The sequence below is a fragment of the Marmota marmota genome, unplaced genomic scaffold (genome assembly GCF_001458135.2).
Source record: "Marmota marmota marmota unplaced genomic scaffold, marMar, whole genome shotgun sequence".
In the NCBI taxonomy this organism is placed as follows: domain Eukaryota; kingdom Metazoa; phylum Chordata; class Mammalia; order Rodentia; family Sciuridae; genus Marmota; species Marmota marmota.
Genome location: NW_026000108.1, coordinates 40946262 through 40968988, shown reverse-complemented (window position 1 = coordinate 40968988; position 22727 = coordinate 40946262). Strand labels below are relative to the sequence as shown.

Sequence of the window (22727 nt, the reverse complement as noted above, 5' to 3'; positions counted from 1 at the left end):
CACTCCCCCTCCAAGTGACTGTTATGATTTGGATATGGGTTAGCTAACACAGGATTGTTCAGAGAATTAGGAGAGCTGTAACCTCATCTATGAATTAATCATTTAAAAGGATTACTAGGGAGTGACTCTAGGCAGGGGGGCATAGCTGGAAGTGGGTCGCTGGGGAGACATGCCCTTGGGGATTCTATCCTCTCTCTGGTTCCTTCCCCTCTCTCTCCCTTTGCTTTCCATTTGTCTGGAGCTGAACAATTTTCCTCTGCCATGATGTTCTGCCTATCCTTGGGCCCAGAGCAATGGAGCTGCCCACCATGGACCGAACCTCTAAAACTGTGAGCTCCAAATAAACCTTTCCTCCTCTACATTGTTCTTGTCATGTAGTTTGGTCACAGTGATGAAAAGCTGACTAACATAGGGATATAACTTAACTCTGTCCCAGAAGCCAATAAGGACTGAGAATAGAACACAAATATCTCATGATGTAATAACTTGTCTTCAAAACCTAAGGCAAGGAGAATAGGATCAGCTTCCTTGGGATTCCCCATGTCACCCTGTGTTACTTGACTGTTCAAGTTAATTCTTAGACAATCTCTTTTTGGAGGAAACTTGCCAGGGACATTAGGTTGGATTTGAAATTGCTGTTATTTGACTGCTACTTTACTGACAAACATGGTCATTTCCTGTGATTCAAACTAATCATCATGGCTATGTGCAAAATTCAAGATGTTTTCTACATTTGCTTTTCAATTGAAATACAGGCCCCAGGCTGTAGGAATAAAAATGAGAAAAGGTAGTGCCTACCAAAATTCTTTAATAAATATCAATTCAATTTTCAAGTATATAAGTCCTAGTGTGATCTGACCGCCCTGCATGTGTTTTATGCAAAATGGGTGTGAAATTTTCTGTCAGGGTGAAAGCACTTTAAGAAATTTCAAAATATCATTTGATTTATATATTTACATTTTTATTAGATTTTTTCAGAATTGTCAACAATTGGACAACATATCAGGAAATAAAACACATGAAACACCAACATCCATTAAACTTGCACCGTGTATATATTTACACATAAAGTTACTGTATATATAAAAAATATTTTCAAGGACTCACGGGCTTGGGAATATTCAAGACATTATTGCTACATTTCAATATTTACAAAAAAAGCCACAAAATAATTTCAAACATTAAGCAACTGCAAAGAAACATCTGATGTAAAAAAAATTATAAAAATATAAACTTTCAAGAATATTCAAGACAAAACTCTTAATGAAGTGCCCTGAAGTACCTAGACATCTACAATTAACAACTACTTTTCTTACCATGATCAAAGTCAATGGGAACACAAAGGAAATTTTTGGACAAAGTATGGCAAACGGCGACAATCTCTTACATGACAACACAACCCCAAAACCTGTTAACTTTGGAAAGGTGCGAGAGCATAGAACTCCAGTGCAAATGGTCACTTCCAGATCGATGGCCACACTTCTCTGAATGTACTCTAAGGGGTGGATGAGGGGAATTGTGAAGGAGGAGACCGGACCCTTGCAAGACAACACACCAATCTTGCTATGTATGCATTTACTTCTTCTATTGGGCGGTGATGAGAAGCGGGGGTCAGGTAAACTACAAGAATAATATCCAGGTTACAGCCTAAAGGGTAGAATTTAAATACGTTTCAGTGGAACAGTAGCATTACATAACGTCTAAGCAATGGGTACAGTACGTTGAGTATAAATAACAGAGTGCCTTAAGTGCGGGTGGACGGCAGATAAATAGGTCCTTAGGCACTCTGCTTCTGATAGCCTCTATGCCAGCTTCTGGCAAGCTACTCTAGACAGCAGAGAAATAGGACTGATGAAGGAAGCCAAGTTACTCCTCGGGTACTGAAGGACCCTCTTGGACTCAAGTCAAAAATGCTCCCTTGTCTACACGCATTCACACAAGCACATGCATACGCAGGTATACAGATACTGGCCCAACATCCAGGATGTGTCTGTAAAGGAGGCTGAATCTTTCACTTCCAGCTTTACACCAGAATCTTTAACATCAGATTCCACACTAAGATAGCATTGCTTTCTCCTTCCTGCGGGAATCGTGCTATGGTAAACCAGTCACTTTTTCAAACAGCATCAAATCCATTGGGTACAATGCCATTCTGCAGCTAGGAGGCTTGTTCTGGAGAATCTGTAGAGCAAGTTCATTGGCTAAAAAGAGGAGGTTTTATTAAGACTGTGCTTGGCAGTTACATGTTTTTTTTTTTTTTTTCCCCTTAACAAACAATCAAGCCAGTATTAACTGTTTCCTTTGAGCTTGTTTGGCTCTTCATCTATTCCTATACACAATGGACACAACACCAGGGTTGTACACAGAAACCAAACCTTGTGGGTTCCCCCCTCCAACGTGTGAATGCGTACAACCTATTGATGAGTATATACAATCGCTGGCTAGGGAGGCCTTGTCTCCAATTCAACTCCCTAATAGCAAACTCTATTTCAAAAATCAGGTCAGTTATACAAAAGCTCATGCAGTGGTCCACAGCAGAGTGTCTTTATTCCTGTTTGGGGGGCATTTTTCCATGGCCTAGGTCTCATTCTCAGCATGAAATACTAGATTTCTCAAGCCCAGATGTTCCTGCTTGTGTCCTTTGTTCTAATGATGTTCTATTTTCTACATAAAGGGTTTAGGCTGCAGTTTCTGATCCTGCATCTTCTTATCGTTATGGATGGTTCCATAGGCCAACTGTGACTATTTCTATGTATTTAATAAACTATCAACCGTATTTTTGACCAGAATTAGAGAAGCATTGGGAAGAACTCTGGGAATCTAGCCCATCTCCCCCTACCTTTCTTTAAATCAGAATTTCCTTCTGTTTATAGTAGGAGCTACTTTGCTATTGGGAATATATACAGTTCGAACCTTTGTAATGGGATGGTGGCTGATGACCAAAAAAAAAAAAAAAATCATCATCAGCCACTAAAGTGTGCTCATAAAGACAGGATTACAGTAGGGGGCCCACTACCCTGGAGTAGGATGCGAGTCGAAGGAGAATAAAATAACCATCATGGAAGCCAAAAGAATGGGGATTTCTCCTGCAGGGCAGACCCTGTCCATATGCTGGCTCTGCTCAGACATCTTCGTGCACAAGCAGGGGCTGGGTAGAAGAAGCACTGCTGCCGACGGAATTGACCCTCACGGAATGGTCCACCACGGGATTCTCTGGGTTGGGGTTGAAGTTTGCTAAATTGGAGTAAATCTGAGGAAAATAAGCCCACAGTCAATACAGCAGTCCCTGCAAGGAACACAGCAACCAAGGGGCACCTATCACTTCAGAACCACCAGTAACAGACCAAGACTGTTGAAGAGAGGTGGTTTCCAAGAACTTGGTGGCTAATACCCAAATCATATTAACAAAACAAATACAGGCTTTGATTCCTCTTCTCTTTCCCAAAGAAATAATTTTACACAAGAAGTATAATAGGGCTGGGGATGTGGCTCAAGCGGTAGCTGGGTTCGATCCTCAGCACCACATAAAAATAAAATAAAGATGTTGTGTCCACCGAAAACTAAAAAATAAATATTAAAAAAAATCTCTCTCAAAAAAAATAAGTATGATAATTTTACACAAGAAGCAGTGGAAGCTCGTAAGCAAGTCTAGCTCTCCTGATGGGAAACATCTGGGAACAGGCACTCTCAAACCTATTAAAAAGGTTTACAAATCCCCGTAGCCAACTGCGACCCAACTGCAGATGTAATTTGCTGAGAAGCTCATAGCTCTACCAGGGATCTTCTGTCAGGAATCAAAGCACTTGGGTGGAAAATGCTGTTTAATTTGAAATATGCTTTGACACCCTGCAGAGCAAGCTTTAACCCAGAAGTATCAGTGGCATGCTATTAGAAAAGATAGCCCCAAGCATGGAGTTCAGGGGGAAAAAGGCAGCTTCAAAAAATCTGAGTCAAATAAGAATCGCTAATTCTCCTTAAAAGCAGGAGAGGAAATAATGGATTTGAGTTTTCACCACCCCCCCCCAAAGTCACGGGGAGGGAGTTCCCAACTTCAAACAACTCTTCCTTCCTTCAATACAGCTTGTGGCATGACAGCCCTCTGCCACTGCGGGCTATGTCCACTTGCACAGAAGGCTAACTTCACCGCAGTCACAAGCTGCTGCTTCTGTGCCTTTATTCTAGTTGACATCACCCCAACCCTCCCAGGGATGAATGGCCCTGACATGAGACGGAAACCATACTGACCCCCTGACTGACAGTTGGGTAGAGGAGGGAACAAGGCAAATCCTTAAGCGGACTCCTGTTTCCACACTTCAGAGTACACAGCCCTCCACCCCTAGCCCTCCTTGTCTCTCATCCTTCTCTGGCTCAGATCAGGGGAAGTGGGCAGAAAGAACTGGTTTCCATTGCTTTCCTCCCACTACATGAAGCCCGGTTTACAACCCATGTCAAGGAGAGGTTTTGGGGAGCCCCACCCCTGAACCTGAGGATGACACAGCTGGAACTGGGAGAACAGGGACTCTACACCTGGCCAGCGGACTCACATGATTGGTGCTCTCTGAAATCTGCTTCTCAATAAGCTGAACAATCTGCTTGAACGTTGGCCTTTTCAGGGGATCAGCATCCCAACAAGTCTTCATAATGTCATACCTGCAAAACGGGGACATTAACTATCACTCCTTTCTTCCCAGGGAATGCCATGCAACCACTTCCGTGAGAATCCCAGGGCTATCCCCCTGGACACAAGATGACATATGCAAACACTGTCTGTGTGAGACATTGTCAAAAGTTTCCATAGTTTTGGAGACAAGAGATTATGAAAAGAAACTACAGCAATGACATTTGATCAGGGTGGTCACAAAAGGAACCAAGTGACATTTCAAACAGTGTAAACTCTCGACATCTGAGTTTCTGTCCATAAAAAAAAAAAAAAAAAAATGAAAGGGGAAAATATCATCTAAAAGAAAAACTTCTTGACCCTTACATTTCAGCAGGGGCATGCTCAGGGCTGAGCATCCGAAAACCTTCCTTGATCATCTTGTAGAACTTGGAATCGACCGGCATTCCAGGGTAGGGGCTGCTTCCTGAAGCACAAACAGTTGGCAAATCACAATCATCAATTACAAGTGTGCAGCACATTCATGAAATCTCAAGAACTTCTGAGTCTAACAATGGTGTAATTATCAAGGATGCTGTTACCTAAAGAGAAGAGCTCCCACAGAAAAATCCCATAGGACCAGACATCGCTTTCAAATGTATACACACAGTTGAAGATGCTTTCTGGGGCCATCCACTTCACAGGAAGCCGGGCCTAGGAGGGAAGCACAGCAGATTCAACCATGTTAATGAAGAAGCTCAAAAAAGCAGAACAGGAAATATTCCTGCAAAAATCTCTCCCACGGAAAGATGGGAATGAGAACCTGAGTACCACCGCACAAGACCTTTGGCCTACATGACCTCAGATGATGCCCACAACCTGTGGAATGGGTGGCTCATTTAGGATGGGGACCTGGAGTCAGTACGGCACAGTGAGTGAGAGCACAGAAGTCAGACAAACAAGCATGGGTTCTTATCCTGGCTCTATCACTGACTTTCAGTGAGGCAGGGACCGCCCCGTTGCCAGTGAATGTTTCCCTTGTAATAACAGAAACATGGCTACCCACAAGTAGGACTACATTTCCCAGACTGCTTTGCGACTACTTGTAGCACTGAGGCTTCCTTTTTGGGATTAAGTGAGGAAGTATTGTGTGGTGGCTTTAGAAAAGTCTCCTTAAAATACAGTGGGCCTCTTCCCTCTTTCTTGGAGTGTTGTTTCCTCCACCTTGCCTTTTGGTTGTAATGGCTGGCTTTCTATCTGGTGGTTACCCTGAACCATGAAGACAAGGGCTACATCCAAGAAGGGCCAAACTTGGAAAGATAGAAGGAATTGGTTCCAAGCACCCTCGCCTGCAACCCTTAGCCTTCTTTTGTTTTCTGTCATATACAACCCAAACTATCTCTCACTAATACATTGGAAAAACTATTTAAATATTGATAATTAAGCCTTAGAATCTCTTCTATAAAACAAAAAGTAACACTTCTCATTTTTTTCATGATTTGTTTCAGGGCATATAGATGTGGGTAAAAAATGCTTAGCCTTTTCTAATACTTAAAAAAAAATAAAAATAAAATAAAAACAATCACCTAGCAAAGTGAGTACTCAATAATGGCTTGTGATGATTATGGCTGTTCTGAGTTGGGGAGAGGCGGGTTCAGGGCTGAAGTCCAACCAGTTGGACTTCACATCCTGAATCCTCCCACTAAGGTCTAACAAAACTTTCTGTGACTGTTCCTCTTAGAGACTGGATTTCTGGATATTAATCTACCATAAAAAGCTAAATCAATCCTTCTCTTAATCCGTTTAGGATTGAAAACTGGGAAGACAGTTATTTCCAGTCTTAAAGTTATTTTAGTTGGCTAAAAAAATTAAAAAAAAAAAATAAATAAAAGCCTTCTGATATCCCTCCCCAGATTTTGTGCTAAAGCTGCAGAATGGGGCTCTTAACCTGAGATCGATAGGTATCTTAACTATGGGCCTGTGTACTTGGAAGGTTAAAAAAAAAAAAAAAAAATAAGGCTGGGGAAGCAGTGGTAAAGCANTAAAAAAAAAAAAAAAAAAAATACATCCTATTTTCACTAACTTCTAAGTGAAGCTTAGCATTTTCTTTAAAAAATTACAAATGAAGGTAGTAAACCACAGTAGCATTTGTAGTACCGTGATTTGTCCAACAAGAGTAATCACAGATATCCTCATATCCTATTAGAATTTACAAGTATTTCAAAACAACATTTACATTCATCACCACTTTGAAATTACAATAGTTGTGTAGTAGAATATGTAGCTCTATGTATAATAGAGAAACGTATGCATTGACATATCACAAATTTACTTTTTAAAATTTGATAACTGAAATCAGTGTAATGGCTTTCCTTGGTAATCTTCTGAATTTTATTTTATGCATTTAAAACAGTATTCTAACAAGGGAGCTATACACTTCACTAGGCTCTGAAGGGGCCCATGGCATAAAAATGACTAAGAACTTCCATGTAATGGGAGAATTTTCAGAGAACCTGACATAGCAAGGAAATCTCAAATGATGATGACTTAAATTCGGGGGCAGTAACATGTTATGTTTCCTTGTTTTTAACTTACTTCATAAATTCTCTTTACTGAGTAGCCTGAGAGTAATGTTGGTGATTGGTGAGTTCAACTGACTTGGGCTGAAGTGCACAGTCTAGAGGTCTGGTGGGGCCTCACCCACCCTGTCAATCACAGTAACCAGTGAATAAGAAGCTATGGCATAAGTACTATCACAATGACTTAGACTTAGTATTAGACCAGGAGGAAGAGAAGTTGATTTTATTAGCTTTCCTAGTGATGATAGTTTGCCTCCGGGAAGCTTTTTCAGAATGATGTGCTTGGGTATGGGGATTAAACCCAGCCCACTTTTATAAAAACCAAGTCGAGCACAGCCTACCAACAGAGATGCTACGGTAATGGAGGAGAAAATGTTACATTATGGTAAGGGACACAAAAATTTACCTCCAGGAATAAATCTGGACTTTGGAAACGGGCCTGGGAAAATAAGCATAGAAGAATATATATAAAGGAGGGTACGTTTTCCATACCAATGGGAGACTGCTCTGAAAAATCAGGATTTCGGGTTTCAGCCTCTACTGACCAGTGTCATCTCAGATTAAAAAAAAAAAAAAAAATCACTATTGTATACCATGCCTTAGTTTCTGTAACTATTAAAAATAGAAAGATACCACATTCTAAAACCATGGTTTGTCCTGAGGATATAATAAAAACCGGCAATGAAATAAAGCACTTTGAAAAAATTTACCATGTTCTACAAACCAATTATTATTTATGAACCTACTTAATAGCCCTCTATTGATTATAAGATCCAACATTTCTATACAGCTAATTCTGAACAGGATTTCAGATTGTAATCACTTTCATATAGCATGTCAATCTCTAAAAAAAATTCTGTTGCTGTGACCTTCAGGTCTACATTTGCTACACTTGAGCAAAATCAAGTTCATTGCTATTCTCAGACTATAATGAAAATTAAGGCTATTTCTGTTTCCTTCACATGCCCCATAATTACACAATTAGAATTAGGAATTGTATTATCAAATGTTAGTAGTGAAATGTTCAACATTCCATGCAAATTTTGCTGAAGTACACTTAATTTGAGTGCTAAAATGCATGATATTTCAAGGTAGAATTTGCATTAAGAAAATCTTAGAAAACAATTCTTATTAAAACTTGAAACTAAAATCGTTTGCAGGACTGTCAGGCAGAGAATGGGTACTCACATTTCCTTTAACCACATAATTAGAATCATTCTTGATGTCTCTGGCTAGACCAAAATCACAAATCTTTGTGATTCGACCATGAGTAAGGAGGATATTTCTGGCTGCCAAGTCTCTGTGAATACACTAATAGGTTGGGGGAGAAAAGGAAAAAAAAAACATTAAAATTCATTTTAACTTTCAAAGAGTGAAAACTATTTTTGATACTAGAATGCTGCTTACATTATAAAACATCCAAAACTTTTGTTTTAAAGTATTTAGTGCACCAAAAATAAAAAATCAAAATTATGCCTTGAATGTTCACATTTTTGGTTCACATTATCAGCATCCTAATTACTATAATCACTTTCAAAACTAATTCTAATAAATGTCCCCCCAGTACTGCTTTCATTCATAGGAAAATATATAATAGTCAAGCTGTATCAATTTTTAAACTGAAAATTCTGCATGCACCTCTTTTAATGTCCTTTCAATGGACCTCCTAAAATATCTTGGCAAGTTCAATTTGAAACCTCCCAAAGATGTAAGGAACAGAGTCTTTATTTCAGCTCTCCTATATACTGTTTTAGTTTGGTAATTGTTTGGAAATGTCACCAGTGATTAGGGGCTGTGACCTTGTTCTTTTTGGTCATTCTTATTTCTTATAGAATTCTTCTCACCCTCCCAGATCTATGTTCCTTATTTTGGTCCCATCATTCTCTTCCCATTCCCATCCTTTCCAAATTTACTATTCTCTCTGATTTCCAATTTTCTGATACTTCATAAGCTATGCATATAATATTTCAGGTCTAACTTCAATGAAACCTAACATATATGCTTCACCAAGCATAGCAACTATGAGGTACACCCCTGCTTTTGCTGATATACTATTATCCTACTGTTTTCAAGGAGCATATCCTATATCCTAAAGCCAAAAGTTTTAAATGAATTCACTGCATATAAAAGAATATTCATGGAAAACTCATTTAGACAGGTTTGCACTTTAAAGCTTATGAATTAGAACAGGAATTCCAAAGAGACAGCAGTTGGAACATGAAGAAACTAAATTTCCTCTGCATTTGGTTACCACACTTCAAAATGACACTCTGCATTCTAACTAGGGCTCTAAAATGCTCTCTTCTCAAAAGAAAAAAAAAAAAAAGACTGACTCTTCCCAGATCATTCCCACTTACGTTCTTTGAGGCGAGGAAAGCCATGCCCTTTGCCACCTGGTAAGAAAAGCTCAGCAAGTCTTCCAGGTCAAGGGCCAGTTCATCGTCCTCCATGATGGCGGGAGTCACCTCTCTTTCTATGTATGAGCCTGTTAGGAAGACAGGGATTTTCTTAGCAATTACAGCTTCAAAGGTTGGGAATAGATAGTGGCAATGACAATACCAAAGGTTGACCATCAGTGAGCAGATGTGAACTTGCAGGCAAATCACCTCCCCAGTATTGAGGAAAGGTAGGTAATGAAATACAAAGCCAATATTTAACAACCTTGGGCTGGGTTACAAAATCCTTAGGACACAGGTTGGTGACTTAATTTTTAAAATGCAGTGTGTATATACATATAGGTACCCACCTATTCTTGCAGATCTCCTTTTGTCTGCTTTGGTTGGGACAACATAAGAAACTCCAGGCTTCATGTCCATGTACTCATTACTACTGTCATTGCTAGGAGAGACAAAGTACCCATCAGGTCATGTCTGAATAGAGTGGGGAGGTGGGCTGGGGGAGCACGAGAGGACAGGATTCATCTCCTCATCCATTTTGTTAATTATGGGCTGCTTTTACTGGAGGAAAGCAATACTTGGAGAGTAAAAATCATGTTCTATAAGAGGTAAGCTTTTAAATATTCAATACAAGGGTGCAATCCCCAGGAATTAGATGTCCTTTTGTGGGGACGTGGGTTAGAAGTGTTCCATCTCTAGAACTGGTGGATTTAACAGGAAACAGAGAGCCAAAAACATGATCTCATAGTAACTTCAAAACTTTCTAAATTAGCGCCCCCACTCCCCCCACCCAAGATTCAAGATGAAGAACAAGAGCTTTGGAGTCATGTTAGTGGGGAGATGGTTAACATATAGCGACTGATAGGAGAAGGTTTAAAAAAACCAAGTTTGGTTCAGATAAACACCAATAATTTGGATGATTTTCTGAACCATCTGGACCTCTTGAATCTGCAACATTTGGCTGGAGAGTCTTCAAGATTTCTAGTACTTCCTGCTTCTGATTAGCATAGAAACACCATGACAACAACCTCCTTCAGAGTGTGCTGGTGGCTCCAAACCCATATGGGATCCCAAAGCACAAAGAACATCACATAGGACTGCACAATTCAGGCCATTGTTTCAGAAAGTTAAAAAATACATACAGGACCAAGCTTTTAGAAATAAGAGAAAGTGGCTCGTGTCTTCACATAAAGAATGCATGCTCAGGAGAAACTAGAAAGGTAGTTTTACAGTATTTTCCTACCACTTTACTCAAGTTTTTAGGACTGAAAACATAAAAAATAAAAAACCCCCCCTTTTAAGCTTTAGCCAGAGGCATAAAAAAAATGGCTTTAAAGGGTAACTGCTTATCAATAATATTGACCAAGGCCTGGTACGAGTTCATGAGGCAGTCTTATCATTTCAAAGAGATAAAAAATTTTATTTTCTCTGGGATTGAGCCCAGGGCCTCTCAGATGCTGAGGATACACTCTGCAACTGAGTTCTACCCCTAGACTCTGGAGGAAAATTTAAAAGGAGAGGGGAAATACGCACATTACTGCAGCAATACAAGGAAAGGGACTGGGTGTGACTAGGATTGTCACTGGGCCCAGTGAATTCAGAGGTCTTGAAGGGTGGGTTTTAATAGCATTCAGAAAGGAAGAACAGGCAAGTGAAGGCTGTGCATGTGTCTACGCTGGCTGTCAACAGAACTTAAAGTTCTTGACACACTATTCAGCTTCAGAATGGTGCTGCGGCTGAAAGGGAAGAGAATTAGGTCCAGAACTTCTGTAAATGTGCTAAAGCAGTTATGCTTCTTAGAGCGCGATGAATTCAATGGGGAGTCAGTCAGATAGGGGTGATTCAGTGGCTGATGGCAAAAAAACCTTCACGGAGAGATGCATTCAGTGCTCTTTACCATTCTGTTAGAAGTTTTAAAGGACTTTACTGTGACAACTTGACAGTTTCTAGCATTTTCCTATAAACAGTCTCACTGTAAAGCCATACTATGGTACCAAGCTCAACAGTACAAATGGAAACACACAGGCAAGGACAGAACCATGATAAAAGAAACAGGTACAGAATCCATTCAGTCAGAGAAAATTTAGGCTTAGGAAAAAAATCTAACACGCACTTAAAAAAAAAAAAAAGAATCAGCAAACACCTAAGTTCACCATGATTTGAATCCTCAGAAACACTATTTGAACTTCCTAAACAGTTAATCACATTTAAATAATTTAATAATTCTGATTTCACACTTCAGAGTACCTGGTTCGTTTTTTAAAGAATCAGCCTTGATTGCAAACCCTTATGACCCCACAAACTGCCTGTCAACAGCTGACTATTTATGCAAATCAGTCTTACCAGGAAGACTCCTTTGAATGCAGAAGATTCTTATAAAGTGCTGCGTCTACCTGATCTTCCTGCTTTGAACAAATAAATGAATCACGTTTTCTTCTCAAAAAATTCAAAAGATCACCATAGCAACAATATTCTGTAATGACCAGGGTGGGTCCTACAAAGACATAAGAAAAGGTTAGAAACAGGTGAAATCTCTCTTAGATAATTCTGCCTCCTGTGAGCATCGCCATGGCCATTAACACCCACCTTCCATAGCTGAGCCCACTTAGTCCCATAAAATTCTATCTATTAACATCACTTATCAGAAAAGTGACACACGTGGAGTAAAATAAAACAAGCAAGCCCCTATCTACCTGAATTTCTAAGTGACATGAGCATCAGGAGCCAAGCAGACTGCTGCTTTTGCAGATAGCAGAACCTTTGAAAGCAGTAACTTCCATCATCGAGCTTCCTACGTGAAGCCTTTGATTCATTTCTGTTTACAGCAGGGCTTCCCTTACTCTTGGTAATGTTATTATGGAAATGAAGAGCCCAAACTGCAGCACAGTAGGAAAATCAACCACTAGGAACAGCCAGCTGAGACCACACTGGAAAGTGGGCGAAAACCTGAAATGACCCGTGTTCTGCGCACTACTAGTTAAGATAGAGTTTTGGTGTTATGGATGCTTGAAACCGCAGTTCTGAAGTTCATAGGCAACTAAAATTACCTTGGGTGGAAACTGTCTCATGAACAAGTCAAGATGCAGAGAAGCACCATTTGGGGGCTGTTTTAAGACAGTAGCAAAAGCTATCAACCTTCTTGTGGATCTGTCCCAAAGAGGACATCTCATCCCACACTTCTGGGTTCCTTTAGACCAAACTGCCTGCTGCCAACATCATAGAAATCTCGGAAGAACCTCAACGAAGGCTTCAGAATTGGAAATTTTATTTTTAAAGAAGTGACAAGCTTGCTTCATTTGGTATATATTTGAGAACTGGGAAGCTCAGGGGTCTATTTTAAATTATGATATGCAAGTGAACATAAACCCTTCATTGACTAATAAGCATGATGCAGCAATATATAAAGCTGGCAAACAAGAAAAGTCTTCTGGTCAGAATGAGATACCAAAGGGTCATTATCAATGTAACATACATGACGATAACTGGCGTAATGTCCAGGGCTGTTCTTCTTCAGGATGATAAAAGTAAAATCTTTTTTAAAATCTCATTTATTCATCAATTTGGATATCCATTTATTCTTATGATATAAATTCCCAAATACTTCTTTTTTTCTACTTACATATGATATTTGGTACTTTCATGGAGTATAATTTGATACATGTATACAATATGTAGGAATTAGATTAGGTAATAATAAACCAAACACGGGAAAATAAATACTGCATGTTCGCACTCATTTGTGCAAGATAAAAATGTTGATCATATAGAAACAGAGAGGAGGACAGAGGCTGCTGGGGGCTGGGAGGGGGAGGCAGAGAGTAGAAAATGGGAACCAAACACAGACGGAGGGAGAAGTAGCTCTAATGGTCAATAGAATAGTGGGACAACTATAGTCTACAGAGGAATAATACATGTTAAAATAACTAGGCAGAGTCTGAAGGTTCCCAACCATAAAAATGATAAAATCCACATTGTAAGAACAACAAGGAAAACAAAATCTAGCAAGAGAAAAAAAAAATCGGGGTAAAAATCCTGCAAAAAGTTTATAATTAAACATCAAAGTCATATTAAAATGTCTCTCACTTGATAATGTGACAATAAATGGCAACTGGGCCTGGGGCTCACCTCCAATGGTACACGCTCCGAGGAGGTTGACGATGTTCATGTGATTGCCCAGGTAGCTCAGGACCTTCAGCTCCGACATGAGGGCTTCCCGCTCCGTTAAGTGGGCGCTCGCTAGAACCGGAAACAGCTCGCTTCAGTAAACGGCAAATTTGCCAAACTGGCATTGGGCGCGTGCAGTACCCTGAAAAAACTTACGTTTGAGCATCTTCACAGCCACGGTCATGGCCGCATCCGACTTAATTAAGCCATAGGCAGTGGCCTCCACCACCTTCCCGAAGGCGCCAGCACCCAAGGTCTTCCCTTCAGAAAGGAAGACAACAAGGTGAGCGGGGCAAGGGGACTAAAGGGCCAGCTGCAAATAATCAACAGAGGAATTCAAAGACGAGTGTGCCTACATATGGTTCCCTTCAGAGTTCTCTGTGCCACACCTACTTAGTTTCTGTGAAATGTCACCGAAACACTTCTGGTTTCAGGTGGAATAAAAAACAAAGGAAGCCATTGAGTTCCCTAAACTAACTGTTACATGTACACAACAGGCTGCATGGAAAGCCCCTGCTTCATACTGACCAAAACTCAGCCTGTTTCTGGGAAACTCCCATTTGTGATCATAAGGAAGTTGTGTTGGGTCTATGTACACATAATTGTTTCCATTTATCTCCTCGACAACCTTCCACTGTACTTCATACATAGGTTTCTGTGCGGAGAAAAGAAAAGAAAAGACATAATCACCTTTTAATGATCAATGCCTCAGTTATTATAGCATTCAGGGGAGAGAACAAATCAATGGTTACCTGTAAATATTTGTAGGTCAGAATCATCACAATGATGCACATCATACCAGCTGTGATCACGAAACCAATCAGCAAGGGCGTGAACAACGTGTGGGGATGGGTTTGCTCTAAGATGGAAGAGAAATGGGCATCACAAACTACCAGCTAGACAGGGGCTCTGCACCTTCCCATTCTGACCCACCTCCGTCTTGCAGCCCATGCATGGGACACAGCCATGAGTTTCAGATCCTCAGCCTAGCTAGCTACAGCTGACTCTCAGTATTCAAATGAATTGATAAAACTACAAGTTAAACCAGATCACTAAGAAGTTGAGATTTCTGTACCACATGAATAATTGTATATTGGTTTTTTCCACGAAAAGCAACATCTGAGTGGACTTTGTACTTCAAATTCCTGCCTTGGATCACTTTAAAATGAAATTTCCTTTATAGGTAGCTTATTATTTTCAACTTTTTGTTTTCTTGTGTTCTCCAAGTTTTCTAAACTATGCATAAATGTATTTTATGACCAAGAAAAAATGTTCTACAAACTGTCCTTTTTATTTCTCTGAAAAATCAATGGAGAACAATGGAAGTTTCCTTCCTTCCTTCATTACTCAAAAAACTGAGGAAACAGAACATTTTGGCACTAGTCTTTCCCAAATCAAAAAATAAAAAAACTCAAAAAAATCCTAGGTTTCCAGTTTGTCTTCTTCTAACTTTATACGAATCCATCAATTTGTCCTCAAGAATCATTTAATTTATGTTAGAAGAGCTGGTCATTATGAGGCAATTTTAAAGAAATGGCTGGCTCACATGGTTACATGAAGGAATGAATTACTTTATGACATAGTGTCTGGCAAAGTATTGACTTATTTTAAAAGACTGAAATTTTAAATCGAATTTAAAATTTAAATTGCTTGAATGATGTTTGTGAATAAATATATTCCCCTATTTACTTTCTACCCCCTTCTAATGGAGACAATTACAAAATATACAATTAGTAAGAAAGAGACAACTGTTCACACGCATGAGCGTGTACAAATGCACACACATAAAACATACGATGATGTGGTTAAAATTACTCTAGTAAAAGCATAACTTTATTAACAAGCTACTATGGAATAAAATTTGGCGAGTTTGATGACAATATGGTGTGATGCAGGCATTATCAGAAATGACACGGTCAACGTTGGAATGGACTTAAAATCATGATTGATATGGTAGACTGAGCCTAAATATCCCCTTAAATTGGATTAAAAAGAAATATACCTTTGTTGTTACCTTTAAATGCAAAGTTAAAATAGGCAGAACTCTTGCCCACATCGTTGTGAGCCTTACACTCCACTGTGCCATTGTGCCGGAACACACTAGAATCTATAGAGCTCTGAACCACGAGTTTTCCAAACGGTGGCACAGATGAATTTTGAATCTGCACATCCACGGGCTGTACGGGAACGGAACATCTAGAGACAAGAAAACAGCACAGGCTCACGCTAGGAGAACAAACGGACACGTCCAATTCATTGCATTTGCTTTACGCTTGTAACAAAGGGATTCATGATCAATAAAACTCCCTTGCAGAGTATTTGGAGTCTGATGAGGGATTGAGCACTTTTGTGGTCCAGGTAGGGACCGGAGAGGGAAAGGTACTGTGGAAGAGATTTTGGAGTTCGATGTGGGTTAAAATCCTGCCTTAAACACACCTATTCTGCTGACTTCTCACAGGTGATATAAATTCTCCAGGACTCAGTTTCTAGAGTGATAACACCCATGCTGGAGGGTTACTAAAAGGTTAGAAATGAATTATAGCAACTGCCATAGATCCTGGCATACAAGAGATCCTTAAAACAAATATTCAACACATACTAAAAGGGTGTGGCTTTATTAAAATATGAGTGGCTGAAAGGAGAGGCATAAAAGAGGAAAGCAAGAAAAATCTAGAAGGGCAAGGACAGAGAAGCCCTCAGAACTGCAGAAGCAAGGACCTGAGGCCAGGGTTCTGGGTGGGCAGGTACCGCCCACCTCTGGTGCTGCTCCACCACACTGGGAGGGAGCCTGTTCATGGCCAGACCTTGGCTGAACTACCCTGACTCCATTTCCCGTTCCTCTCTGAACACCTACCTGTGTTAGGTGTTATCTTGTCGACTCTCTCTCTCCACCCCCTACCATATGGACTCATAAACGAAGGGACCCAGTAAGTTCTGTGCACTAGACCAGCACCACCTGTCACAGTTGTCCCTCTGCAAATATTTGCTGAATTGAAGACTGCAACAACCAGAGCCGTTTCCACTGTGGGCATGCTGTCCAGGGCTCTTGCACCCCTCTTATTACTACCCCAAAGAAAACATTTCACTAAAGCTCATCCCTAAATGATCAGCCTACGAAACCTCCTCTGACATGTTATCATAAAGAGGTCTATTTTGGGAAAAATAAAATTTCAACTTGCATCCTAACTATTCAGCTGTGATGTTAAACCGGGCTTTTAAAGCCAGAGCATAAAATAGCATTTGAAGGATAAAAAAGCAATGTTGACCCCATTTTCGTCTTCAGGTAATGTGAAGGGACAATTTAAGGCTTAAGCGTGGACTTCGAGGGAGAAACAGAATATTGCCAGATGTTCCCTGTTCAGGGGCTGGGCACCTAATCAAGGAGAAAACCTTTATAAAAACCCGTCGCTTACAAATGCCATATGTATGTTGTAATTGCGCGATCATTACTTTTTGGTAACTTGGCAATTAACTTCTGAGGTAATTTTTTCATGATAACTACAGCCACATTTCCCACACACATTACCTCCTGTGTATAGAATGGAAATCTAATTACTCTGTCCTGGAAAATTGCTTTATCTACCTGCAGGCTAGAAATTGCATGATAAATCCAAAAAGATAACCACCAAAATAGAGAAGTCATTCAGTAATCATTTTTCAGCCAACAAAATTAATGTCTACAGGAAAAATATAGCCATTATCCCCTCTAAACAGCCACATGGATAGGAAAAAAAATAACAATAAAAACAAAGCATTTTTTCTTAAAAAAAAAAAAATCTGAACCCACATTTGATATTCAACTGGATGGTAGTCCTTCCCTTCTGCATTTTAAGTAGTGCCAAAAATAATCATCTCACCTCTGCTCCGTTCCTGTACAAAAATACCAATCTATTGTGGGCTCTGGGAATCCTGCTGCCACACACTGGAGCATGCCATTTGTGAGCCTGTCATAAGTCAGGATTTCTGGTTTTGCTGTAGGAAAAGAGAAGTGGCCATATGTCAGACGGCTGAAAAACCCCAGCAAGAATTGCCCCACTCCTCCCAATCCTTCAACCCTTTGAGGGTGTGAGGGGGTTGTGGGGAGCTCGGGGGAACAAATTCAAAGGGAGAATCTAAACCAGTGAGTGGGAGATACAGAGAAGTGGACAGGAGAGTCCAGCCATGACTTTCACAATTACTGCTGCCCACACCCCATGAGGACCATCCCCACCCGCCCTGGAGATGTGACGGTCTCTGCAAAAAGAGTTCGCTTGACCACCAGGCAGGTTTCTGCTTCCAGCCAGGGACAATCTGAAAGATGGGCTTCTGGGCAGGGCTCCCGAGTCCCAACTGCTCTAAATGTACAAATCCTGCTTAAAGGATTCCTGACAGTAGGATTCAATGACGGTATCTGCCATAGGATTTCAGGTTATGATGGCAACTGGAATAGATGACACTATGAGCTGTTAACAGATCCAGGATGGCCCTATTCTCTTTTTAGGGGGCGAGAAGGGTGGTGCTGATGAAGAGCTGAATCATCCTATTTATGGGGAAGCAAAAACATAAAAAAGACAAAATGTGCTTTTAACTCCAAATCTTTATTTCGAATGCAAAATACAGACAGAAAAATTAGAAGAGAAAGCCAGCCCAAGAATTTTATTCGTACACGTACCTAGAGTCTGGATATAATCAGCAAAAACATAAATTGTATCAGCGGGAAGGCTCTAATTTGACACTTCTATGTAACTACAATAATCAATGGATATTCAACAATTTAAAATTCTTGAAATCATTTCTGAAGTGAAAGGAAGATGAACTTATGTTCATTTGTTCTAAAGGCAATAAGCTTGAAGGCGCCTAATGCTTTGAGAACAAGCCCCTAAACTGTTCATCTTGAGGACATGGTCAGTGCCCACCCATACCCTTAAAGGGATAGCAATGAATAGGCCACACCTGAACACAGAACTATGAAGGCCAAGTGTGTGGTGGGCAATCTGAGCGCCAGCTCCCACTATTACCATTAATGGGGCTCTGCCCCTTTAAGTTTCTGAATGTCCCTCCTAATTTCTGTTTCCTCATGTGTAACACGGGAATAATAGTGGTACCCACTTCATAGGGATATTGAGACAAGACAGATGAGACTGTGTGCACAAAGAATGACTCACAGAAAAGAAACAATGCATTTATTATTAATCATTATTACTGATTCATCCTTTTCTAATCAAAGTACCTCCCCTCCTTGGCTAATCAAGTTTTCTACAGATAAAGTTAACTGTGTCTGCCACGCTTAATACTCCCTTCAATGATCTGAAAATTGCTTCTTTAAGACAGTGAGATAATGTGCATGTGTTTTAACTGGGTGTATTGGGAATTCAATATTAATTATATTGCAACTTATAAGAGCAATAAATGGTCAGAAGCCTAGGAAGCCTATCTCTCCAATAGAAGGTAATACTGATACAAGACATCTTTGTAGAACAACCTCTCAGTAGCCCACCTCCTTGGAGGCAAAATGAGTTGGCAAAGATTGGAGTGTCCACATGCATGACACACCCACCTGTCACTCAGCCTGGCCCTGCTGATGGGCAGGCCATTTGGCAAATTTCACACAAAAGAACTACTCTCCAAAGCAATCTCAAGGTAGGAGCATCCTTGAGAGCTTGGATCCAGTGCCAGCTTTCACAAATAGAGCAAGAAGACGAGCCATCATCTTGCAAAAGCATCCATCTGGCAAGTTTCATTTAATTATCATGGGCAACTGTGTGATCAGGCTGAAAAGTAGGACATAACACAAAAAAAACCAGTGGACTCTTAGGAGAATGCTACTTTGCTGAAGACTGGAGGCACCATACGGTGGGGTCTCTCTCTGGACTCGATTTAAGTGTCACCTCCTTTTTGAAGCAACCTCCAACTCTCCAAAACCAAGTCGGATGGTCTCTCTCCCTGTTCCTGCATCTGACACTTGCACAAAATCTCAGTCCTCCTCCTCCATCAGCTTCCCATATTCTCAGGAGCAGAAACCACATCTTATTCTTTACACCTCGGACTCCTGGCCCAGGGTCTGACCTCACAGACACACAGTAAGGGCAATCACTGGATCCCACCCAAAGGAACAAGTCTTTTAAGATTCCAAAGGCATTCAATTAGTCACAAGAAGGGACCTGGAAGAAGAGCCAAATGGTGACTTTTCTGGGTCAGGAAGTTATTTCTACTATTCTTTCAACAGACTGCTATAAGAAATCCTCATATATGCCTAGCCATGTGATTTTTTTTTTAAATACTGAGATTAATGATGTGTAGGTCACACATTGATGGCAGAGATAATGGATAGGACTCAAATGGGAATCAAGTTCATAATACAAATCTATTTCCACCTCCATTCATTTTGTCTATCGTCCCACCCAATGCCCACTACGCCACATGAAGGACTTTTAGTGGAATTAAATATTAACACAATAGGGGAAAAAAAGAAGCTTTATAAGGCTGAAAAAATACCTTAAGATGTTGACAATGATCATCTCTGGGTAGCAGAACATGGATAGTTCTTTTGACTTATTTTCTAATTTTATTCTATAATGAACATGTAGCCAAAAATGAACCTATAAAACATTTTTTAATTAAAAAAATTGGAACAGCTCAAAATTACATAATCAATTACATTGAGCCTTGGTGACAAGTGCTCTAAGATCCAAGCCTCCTAGCATGACACCTGGTAGCAGTTATACAACGGCCATGGCAGGCAATTGTGCGGTCTGGCTGGCCTACTTGCTCCTGATGCTGGTTAATTAGGTGGTTTTTTAAAGCTCTTATCCCAGGTGGATCATGACCTGAGGCTAGATGAGCAGCCTTTGTCCTGTTGGGCCTCAGACTGTGCTAAATCTTCAATGTGCATTAGATTTACTAAGAGAGGTTAAATGCAGATTCTTGGGCCCACCTCCAGAGCTTCAGTAAGCGAGGACTCTGATCCAGCAATGGGCTTTTTAAAAGCATCTTCAAGAAACCTTGACCAGGGCCAGGTATAGGGTGAGGCAAGAGGAGCAACCCAGGTGAGGAATTGAGAAGGCATAGATCCCAAAAGTCTCTTAAGTTGGCAACTGCCATTGAGTGGCTCCTTCAATTTTATACCTCTCACCTCACCCTAGCCCCAGCCCTGTCCTGAGTGCTGGTGGTGTGACATCTCATTCTGAAAAGGCTTAATTACAAACTAGTCCAGTATGGGCTACAAATGGTAAGTTGCATTAGGAAAATGTCTAATTCATAAAGAATGAGCAAGGGTGAAATTTAATTCCTTAAAAATGAAAATCTGGGCTCATCTGCATTTGTAAGTGCCTCAATGCACCGTGTAAGGCATTAAATATACATTTTGCTGTTAAAGATACATAACTCTGCAATTTTCCAGGTTAAATCCGAGCTGTGGTTTCTTAGCTATTCTGCAATAAGCAGTGTACCAAATGACACATTCCCTAATTCCTCCCAAGTTGGAGGTTTAGATAAGCCTAAGAGGTGCATAAGTTATGTATTTCCAGTGGAGATTTAAAAAAATAGTCTTTCTCCTTTCCAGAGCATGGTAGACTTGGGTCACTCTGGTATCTTCAACAACAGCGATCAGCTTGTAGGAAGTCAACTATGAAGAATTCATTGCTCGTGCAATTAAAAATCCTAAACATTCACTGGTTTACTCCACGGATTTTGTAATCTTGAAAAATATTCCCTTTTCCTACCATCAGGTCCATGTGGAAGGCAAGAAGGAAATGAATTTTAAGAACATAGCACAGATACCAAGAGCTGGCAGTTGCAGGCTGGGTGTGGATATGCACCCTGGGAAGTGGAGGGGGAGGGCCTTCTTTCATTCATCTCTGTGTGGAGAAGCACTTTGAGTACAGCTCTTCTCTTGTCCAGTTCCACCTTACCCATCTCCTACTGTACATGCACATTTGCTCACGCTATGTCATCAGCAGGACAAAGAACACAGGCTCAAGTCTCCAAATAATAAAAAGACTAAATGAAGAGTGATCCAAAGGATGAATTTCTGCTTCTACAATTCTAGGGCTGCTGGTGTTTAATGGCAACGAGGCAGTGCTTTTCAGAAATCTGTCACTACCCTGGTTTTGGTCTGGGTGAAACCTACATTCCTGCCACAACACTGTTATAATAGAGGAATTTAAATCAGCTAAACTAGGAGGACAAAAATAACTCAAGCTAACTTTTTTACATACTAAAGGAAATATTAAACTTTTTAGAAAATCTCCAGAATAGATTGCATTTCACACATTTTTAAGAATACCCAGAAATTGGTACGTGAGTACTTCAATAACAAACAAAACAAAAATTCAACTATGGTCTCCTGTACCCAGCTATTTTTGAGAGAGTGACTCTTGGAGGACTGCAAGCTCAAAGTCAGTCTCGGCAAATTAGCGAGGGCTACGCAATTTAGCAAGACCCTGTGTCATAAAAATTTTAAATGAGCTGGGGATATGGCTCAATGGTTAAGTGCCCCTGGGTTCAATCTCTGGTACCCCTCCCCCTCAAAAAAAAAAAAAGAGGAAGAAGAAGAAAAGAAATGAAGCAGTCATCTCAAATAGGAGTCAACAAACTTCCACCGTAAAGGGTGAGATGAGCGTTCAGGTCTGGTGTCTCCTACATCAACTCAGCCCTGTGGCTGGAATACAAGAGTTGCCATAGACACTGCCTGAACAAACAGGCAGGGTTATGACCAGTGAAACTTTTCTATGGACCCTGAAATATGAATTTTATTCAGGTCTCATGAAAGTTTCTGATTTTTTTCCCCATTTAAAAAAAAAAATTGCTGGACATGGTGGCATATGCCTGTAATCCCAATGGCTAGGGAGGCTGAGGCAGGAGGATCGCAAGTTCAAAGCCAGCCTCAGCAAAAGTGAGGCACTAAGCAACTCAGTGAGACCCTGTCTCTAAATAAATACAAAATAGGGCTGGGGACGTGGCTTAGTGGGCTGAGTGCCCCTGAGTTCAGTCCCCAGCAACCAACCCCCCAAA

General features: G+C 40.5%; 1 protein-coding gene across 8 annotated transcripts in view; it reads right to left on the bottom strand.

Moving 5' to 3' along the window:
- Nucleotides 1–939: 939 nt before the first annotated feature.
- The window catches only part of Kit (KIT proto-oncogene, receptor tyrosine kinase), a 161680-nt gene continuing 139892 nt past the window's right edge, over nt 940–22727 (bottom strand). For 4 of the 8 annotated variants that reach the window (XM_048784486.1, XM_048784487.1, XM_048784490.1 and 1 more), the window contains 14 exons: nt 17594–17708; nt 15739–15932; nt 14489–14595; nt 14265–14391; nt 13893–13997; nt 13698–13808; nt 11916–12066; nt 9923–10014; nt 9534–9661; nt 8365–8487; nt 5200–5311; nt 4985–5084; nt 4545–4650; nt 940–3250 (listed from right to left, as the gene is read on the bottom strand). In XM_048784486.1, coding sequence (XP_048640443.1) covers nt 3122–3250; nt 4545–4650; nt 4985–5084; nt 5200–5311; nt 8365–8487; nt 9534–9661; nt 9923–10014; nt 11916–12066; nt 13698–13808; nt 13893–13997; nt 14265–14391; nt 14489–14595; nt 15739–15932; nt 17594–17708 — 1700 coding nt within the window. In that variant the 3' untranslated portion in view covers nt 940–3121. The remainder of the gene's footprint in view (nt 3251–4544; nt 4651–4984; nt 5085–5199; nt 5312–8364; nt 8488–9533; nt 9662–9922; nt 10015–11915; nt 12067–13697; nt 13809–13892; nt 13998–14264; nt 14392–14488; nt 14596–15738; nt 15933–17593; nt 17709–22727) is intronic. The other 4 variants (XM_048784488.1, XM_048784489.1, XM_048784492.1 and 1 more) reach the window with 1 other exon arrangement.